We start from the raw sequence: 8,099 nt of genomic DNA on the forward strand, positions 1-8,099 counted from the left end.
AATTCTCCCTCATGAACGTAACACCAGAAACTTCAGAAGTAAATGATGAAAACAGTAATGCTCAATCAATAAATAGTAATGCTCCCTCATGATCATAACACTAGAAACTTTAGAAGTAAATGATGTAAAGAGTATTGCTCCGTTAATAATTAGAGGTTGTATTCAATTGAAATCTGATAAGAGAGATATACCTTAGTCATAATGTCAAGGTCGAAGCATCTAATGCGGCATAGATTGAGCCTAACCTATGCATGGAAATTCAAGGCATAGATTGCGGCAATAGATAGAGCCAACCCTATATGTGGAAATTCATTATTTGATGTAGACACACAAATGTCGTTATGTGGAAATTCAATAGTTGATGTTCAGCGCATAGAATATAGACACAAAAATGTTGTTATCTCGGACAAGTATCTCGGACAAGTGGGCTTGAAAGTTGTAGATTGGAACTGTATTAACTCTATGCATTGGCGAGGATAAAGAGTGCCCGTGGCTCTTGTTCTTTCACATATTTAGAGAAATATCAGAGAGTTTTAGATTGGTAGGAGACTACCGTGATCAACCAGTCAATGGTCGCAGGCTGCGACCCGTCCCACACGGCACGGTATCAAACACGGCACGGTAGCCATTGAATTGTGAATATTCAATGGCTGTGGAGAGCAGTCGAACTTCCTATAAATGAACGTCCTCGCGGGAGAGTTTCTCAAGTCCTCATTTCCTATGAGAAATATGGCAGCGTTTAACGAACAGATGAAGAGCATCCTGATTGGGTTTATTGCCATCTTCTGTTGTTCAATCGTCACTGGTAAATTAGCATCAACCAACTATTTTTTACCTTTTGAAATGCAATTGTTATTCAAGGCTTAACATCGATTGGGTTGTATTAAACTGATTACTTTTCAATTGATTGTGCAGATGGTGATAAAATAGGAGTGAACTACGGCATGAACGGAGACAATCTGCCACCTGCAGACCAGGTGGTAACTTTGCTGAACGGCAACAACATCGGAAAAATGAAGCTTTTCGATCCGGACGGTGGTGCATTGAATGCTTTTGCAAATTCTGGGATCGATGTAATCGTGGGAGTCAATAATAACGATTTGCAGGCCATCTCCTCCAGCCAGGACTCAGCAAATGGTTGGGTTAATGACAATATTGTCCCCTATTCCGGCACCAGTATCAAATATATTGCGGTGGGCAACGAGGTTTTGCCTAGCACGCAGTACGTACCGTATCTTGTTCCTGCCATGAACAACATTCAAACCGCGATCCAGAACGCCAATCTGCAGAACATCAAGGTCTCTACCCCCCATCGGTTCAATGTTATAGGCAAGAGTTCCCCTCCTTCACAGGGAGCATTGTCGGGAATTTCTGGTTATTCCAAACAGAATACAGTGGAAAAATCCTCTGTTTCCACTGTTCAGAATTTTCTGATAAATTCCGAAACAACAGAAATATGGACAGAGAGTAATACTCTGTTTTCTGATAATTCAAAAACTCAAAAACCGAGCATAAAATAATACTCCACTTTGCCTCAGGATCACAAACTGATCAAAATAACATTCTGGTTTTGACACAGGAAAATACTCTGTTTTTAACTCAGAAAAATAGAAAAATTCGTTTGCTGGAAACGGTGTTTCAGCAACACAGTTTTTTTTTCAGTTGCTGAAACAGGTGTTTCAGCAACGCTGATCGTCGTGTTTCAGCAACGTAAACTTTTGACGTCAAGTAATTTTTGAGTTACGAGGTGTTTCAGCAACGGTGACGGTGTAACAGCAACAGGAAAAATTTAACTTGTATTTATCAAAATAAACTAACTGTTACAGATTTGTCTTCCTCATACAGAGGGAATTTCAAAACTTCTATTGCTGAACATCTACTTCAGAAATTCACTAAGGAACGATTCTGTTCCACACAGATGAACATAAAAACAAATTACATTCAAATTTCTGCACTGCTGTGCATTTCACTGTTCTGAAATTATTCTTCTTCCTCTTCACGCTGCTGCGTGCTTTCCTCTGCCCTGTGTGATTCTTCAGCTGCTGCTGCTGCTTCTTCTCTGCTGTGTATCACTCTGCTGCTACAGCTACTAACTTACTTTTCAATCCCTGCACTGCTGTGCAAAAAGGGCTTCATTCATGTGAGCTCATGTTGCTGCACATTCTTTCTTAAAAACACAGAAATTACATTTGAGCGCTGCTGCGCAATATTACGGAGTTAATAACACTGCTGTGGCTCTACACATATATAGTGCAGGAGGCGGTCATAACTTATCCATCAACCGCCTCAACTTGCTGACAGAGACTCTGTTGCAATCTGCCGCTCATAATGAACAGATCTGATCTTTTGACATTCTGCTGTGCTGCTTGAGTCGGTTATGTGGAAACCCAAGACTAATAAATGCTGCGGCTGGCTCGAGGCTGGTACTTTCCTTCTCAGCCATGCTTCCTCTCTAATGCTGTTTGGTGAGCAGTTATGACGCAGAGCCCAGATTTGATCTTCTTCCTGCTTTGGGAACACAAACAGGCAAACGGTGAAAAGACACTTATGGCGGTGGCGTGAATAAGCCGACTCCTTCATAAGTCCTCTATTGCGGCTCGCTGCTACTGCACGGCAGTTGGAATTAATATTCCAACACTCCCCCTTAATTTCAACTGCTGGGCATTCTGTCATACCCAAACATTTCCTCTCATAGAGGAATTCACCAACTGCTTCTGATGCAGTTCCACAACCAATTAAAATTGTCTTCCTCTTAATAGAGGGATTTACCTGAGACTGTGCTTAAGAGCACCTTCCTCATAACAGAGGGATTCACCTGTGACTATGCTGAAAAGCATCATCTCTTGATAGAGGGATTTACCATGTGTATGCTAAAAAGCATCTTCCTCTTGATAGAGGGATTCACCAAGGAACGCTTTTGTTCCACAAACCAATTTCTGCTATCTCAGAAAATTACAGTTTCAGCCAGGCTGTTGCTGAAACACACAGTTTCAGTCACACAGTCTGTTGCTGAAACACGTGGTGTTGGAATTTTCTGATAAATCCCATAACAAACAGACAAAAAACGCACTCTGTTTCAACACTGTTGTTTCAGCACTCTCTCTATCACTGCACTGTTGTGCATAAAATAACTTCTCAAATTTCTCTTGCGCTGCTGCGCATTCCTTTCACATTTAACAACAAAAATACGCACTGCGTGCTCCCCTTCATTGATTACACTCGTACTGCTGTTGTGCCATTACCTTTCATTTCTTCAACAAAAAATTTCATGCTGCTGCATTTTCTTGTTTGCATTGCTGTGTAAAAACAAATTTCTTCATTCTCTCTTAGTTCTGGTTTCATTTTCTTCGCACTACTGTGCTTCTCCTTCTTGCCATCACGCTGTTTTGCGCTGCATTCTCCACACAACAAAAAAAAATTAACACGGGGTGCTGCCTTTTCTTTTTACACCCTTGCTTCACACAATCTTCATCTTCATTTTTTTTATTTTCATAATGCACTGCTGTGCAGTTCCTTTCATTTCTCTGCTGTCACACATTATCATTCACCCATGTGCATTAAAAATCTGCTGTGCCTGTTTTTCTTTATGCATTTCTTTGCATGCTGCATTGCATATGAAGAAAAAAAACATTACATTTTTTACTGTTGTGTATTGTACTCACTCTACTGTGAGTATGTTCTCTCACATTACATAGAAGGAAACTACCTTCCATTGCTATGCATTTCAATGCATATGCTCCATAACAAAAATTTCCAAACTGCTGTTTTATGTTCTGTCTTCCCACTGCTGTGAGGGTCTTCTTGCTTTGCATATTTTTCTTATCTCGCTGCTGCTCTTTACATTTCAGCGCTGCCATCTTTTCTTCTTGCCTTTGCTGGAACTGGGAGCATCACCTTCTCTTTCTGGCTTCTTCACATCTCCTTTGCTTAAGGCATCCTCATACTTGTTTGAGGGTTCACCTACATACCCAAGTCCTGATTTATCATATGGAGATCTGTGATAGCTGAGCATATCATCCAAGGCTTGAGAGCTCTTCATGATCTTGTTCATCCCTTCAACCTTCTTCCTGAGAAGGACAATCTCTTCTTCTAACTTTTCACATTCATTATTTTTCTTTGCTAGCTGTCCCTTAGTGTCTTCCTTGCTACGAGTAGCTTCAGCTGCTACTATTTTAAAGGAGATAATATCAGACTTCATTTTGGAGATTTCTGCTTGACTGCTCTCCATTTTCTTTTCAGCTCCTTTTGCCTGCTTCCTTGCTTCTTGTAGTTCGGACTTAAGGGAGGAGACCTCTACCTTGTACTGTCCAATCTCTTCCACAAGCTTGTTCACTTTCTTGTGTCTTTGTTCAAGTTGACTTGACAAGACATCTGCCTGCTTCTTTACTTCATTCAGCTGATTTGTCATGGATATGACTTCTTCATGATGTTTCCTCTTGCATTGGTCAAGCTCCTTCTTGAGCTTGGCTAACTCTTCATCCCTTTCTTTTACTTGAAGCTTGATGAGGTCAAGCTTTTCATTCTCAGCTTCTATGATGGGTTCTTCTTGACTCATTGTCATGGTCAGTGCTCCCTTTGCATGAAGGTCATGCAGTCTGTCCCATATATCCTTTGCTGATGAATATTTTCCAAGATTCTTCTTCACTGAATCAGGGAGACCATCCAAGATAGTCTTTGCTGCTTGTGCATCATACTCCATGGATTCTTTATCCATATTGCTGTCATCAATCACTGATTCCCAAATTTCAATCCCTTGAGACTGTAAGACAGTCCTCATTTTTATTTCCCACATATCAAATTTTCCATTAAGTCTTGAAGCCTCAAATAGAATGCTTTCAAGTTGATTGTCTTCTATTTTGGGAGTAGAGGGAGACACATTCTTAGCAGGATTGGTGACTTTCTTCTTTGACCTTGCCATTTGACTGAGTATTTTAAAATAACTGATTGTTTCTTCAACAGCAACACAAAAGAAATTCTTGAGAAATACCTTATATTTTTCTTGGCTGAGTCTTCACGCTGCTGGAGAAGTTGCTGCTGCAAGAAATCTTCCTTCAGCTTCTTTGACGCCTTCAAAGAGCCTGGTCAAGCTCTGATACCATGTCGGGAATTTCTGGTTATTCCAAACAGAATACAGTGGAAAAATCCTCTGTTTCCACTGTTCAGAATTTTCTGATAAATTCCGAAACAACAGAAATATGGACAGAGAGTAATACTCTGTTTTCTGATAATTCAAAAACTCAAAAACCGAGCATAAAATAATACTCCACTTTGCCTCAGGATCACAAACTGATCAAAATAACATTCTGGTTTTGACACAGGAAAATACTCTGTTTTTAACTCAGAAAAACAGAAAAATTCGTTTGCTGGAAACGGTGTTTCAGCGACACAGTTTTTTTTTCAGTTGCTGAAACAGGTGTTTCAGCAACGCTGATCGTCGTGTTTCAGCAACGTAAACTTTTGACGTCAAGTAATTTTTGAGTTACGAGGTGTTTCAGCAACGGTGACGGTGTAACAGCAACAGGAAAAATTTAACTTGTATTTATCAAAATAAACTAACTGTTACAGATTTGTCTTCCTCATACAGAGGGAATTTCAAAACTTCTATTGCTGAACATCTACTTCAGAAATTCACTAAGGAACGATTCTGTTCCACACAGATGAACATAAACACAAATTACATTCAAATTCCTGCACTGCTGTGCATTTCAATGTTCTGAAATTATTCTTCTTCCTCTTCACGCTGCTGCGTGCTTTCCTCTGCCCTGTGTGATTCTTCAGCTGCTGCTGCTGCTTCTTCTCTGTTGTGTATCACTTTGCTGCTACAGCTACTAACTTACTTTTCAATCCCTGCACTGCTGTGCAAAAAGGGCTTCATTCATGTGAGCTCATGTTGCTGCACATTCTTTCTTAAAAACACAGAAATTACATTTGAGCGCTGCTGCGCAATATTACGGAGTTAATAACACTGCTGTGGCTCTACACATATATAGTGCAGGAGGCGGTCATAACTTATCCATCAACCGCCTCAACTTGCTGACAGAGACTCTGTTGCAATCTGCCGCTCATAATGAACAGATCTGATCTTTTGACATTCTGCTGTGCTGCTTAAGTCGGTTATGTGGAAACCCAAGACTAATAAATGATGTGGCTGGCTCGAGGCTGGTACTTTCCTTCTCAGCCATGCTTCCTCTCTAATGCTGTTTGGTGAGCAGTTATGACGCAGAGCCCAGATTTGATCTTCTTCCTGCTTTGGGAACACAAACAGGCAAACGGTGAAAAGACACTTATGGCGGTGGCGTGAATAAGCCGACTCCTTCATAAGTCCTCTATTGCGGCTCGCTGCTACTGCACGGCAGTTGGAATTAATATCCCAACAAGCATTCAGTGACGATGTGAAAGATACCATGAGTTCTATACTCAAATTTCTGTCAGATAACGGGGCTCCGTTCATGGCCAATGTGTATCCATATTTCAGCTACGTCGGCGACACCAGCAACATTCATCTGGACTACGCTCTCTTTCAGCCCACAGCTACGGCGGTGACAGACCAAGGTCACAGCTACAGCAATTTGTTTGATGCCATGGTGGATTCTATTTTCTCCGCAATGGAAGCCTTGGGATATTCCAACATCCCACTTATTGTTACTGAAAGCGGATGGCCTTCTGCTGGCGCGGATGCGGCGACAACTGAGAATGCTCAGGCTTATAACAACAATCTCATCCAACATGTTTTATCGAATGCTGGGACACCCAAGAAGCCGGGTACGAACATCGAGACCTATATCTTTGCTCTTTTCAACGAAGACCAAAAAAATGGGGACGAGATAGAGCATCACTTCGGGCTCTTCAACCCTGATCAAAGTCCGGCCTACTCTGTTAACTTTTCTCCAAATTGAGGGCAACTCAATTCTCCCAAAACCAAGTCGAAGGCCAAAATCCTTAGTTATTTGTATGCGAAATGCAATGATATAAATCCATAGAGGATGCTACATAAATAGACATCCTCCTTGCTTCTTAATAAAATGTGAATGGCAAAGTGCCGAAGCCGTCACAGAGTTAGCTATCTTGTTTATTGAAGGACCGCACTAAAGGCGGCCCCCCAAACAAGTGGGATTCAGAAATTTTAATCTTGTTAGTCGAGCAAGATATGATAGATGGTGGTCAGGCAAATGACACAAAACAAATCCGTGAATGTCGTAATGAGATTTTAACATCATTTTCAATTCAAAGGTTGACTTTACACTTGTCTGTTTTAGTCATTTGAATCCAGTTCAGATATGTGATGAACAATTCCAATAATTATTCTAATAATATAAATATAATTTAATTTCTAATAATAAATAACGTTATATTTATTATGATTTTATTAGATGATGATGGTTAATGTTTAATTTCTAATAATAAATAACGTTATATTTATTATGATTTTATTAGATGATGATGGTTAATGTTTATTGACATTAACGTTAACCTACTTGAAAAACGGTCAGAGAATAGATAATGGATGATAAGAATAAAATCGAAGAATGAATGAAAAAATGATAGAAAAGCATTTCAAGATCATTATATATTATAAGGAAGGTTTGTTTTCTGGCAATTATTTTCAAACTGAGATCTATTTTTTTGGTATCCGTCTAGTATAATAAAAACTATGTCATCATAACTTATTTTACTAATCGCACAACACTCGTATTACTATATTTACTGTAGAATTTATAAAAATTAGGTTTTACTTTACTGTGGTTTATTTTCTTTATTTACATTAATCTAAACACAAAATAGATAATATTTTTATTTTTATTTTTTAAAGCAAAATCCAATACCTGTTTATACAATTTTTTTAATAAAAATTGATTAAAATAATACATTTCTTAAAAAAAATATAGTTTTTTAATAATTATTATTTATTTTTTTAATAAAAATCCAATACCTGTTTATACAATTTTTTTTTTTAATAAAAGTGGATTACAATAATACATTTCTTAAAAAATATAGTTTATTTAATAATCATGTAGACTTGTGTGTTTTGAAATTGTTTTTTTTTTAATTTTAATTTAATTATGAAAATAAATTAGAGGGATGGTGAGAATTTGACATCT

General features: G+C 38.7%; 1 protein-coding gene across 1 annotated transcript; it reads left to right on the plus strand.

Moving 5' to 3' along the window:
* The first annotated feature begins 728 nt into the window (after positions 1 to 728).
* On the plus strand, positions 729 to 7,255 carry LOC149184293 (glucan endo-1,3-beta-glucosidase-like). Its single transcript, XM_089418884.1, has 3 exons — positions 729 to 805; positions 916 to 1,360; positions 6,386 to 7,255. The coding sequence occupies exons 1-3, from the start codon at positions 730 to 732 to the stop codon at positions 6,894 to 6,896; spliced, it is 1,032 nt and encodes a 343-aa protein (XP_089275010.1). The 5' UTR covers position 729; the 3' UTR covers positions 6,897 to 7,255.
* The last annotated feature ends 844 nt before the right edge of the window (positions 7,256 to 8,099 follow it).

This window comes from Pinus tabuliformis, chromosome 3_2 (genome assembly GCF_031772625.1).
Source record: "Pinus tabuliformis cultivar Carrire ecotype Pingquan chromosome 3_2, CPIR1, whole genome shotgun sequence".
Lineage (NCBI taxonomy): Eukaryota > Viridiplantae > Streptophyta > Pinopsida > Pinales > Pinaceae > Pinus > Pinus tabuliformis.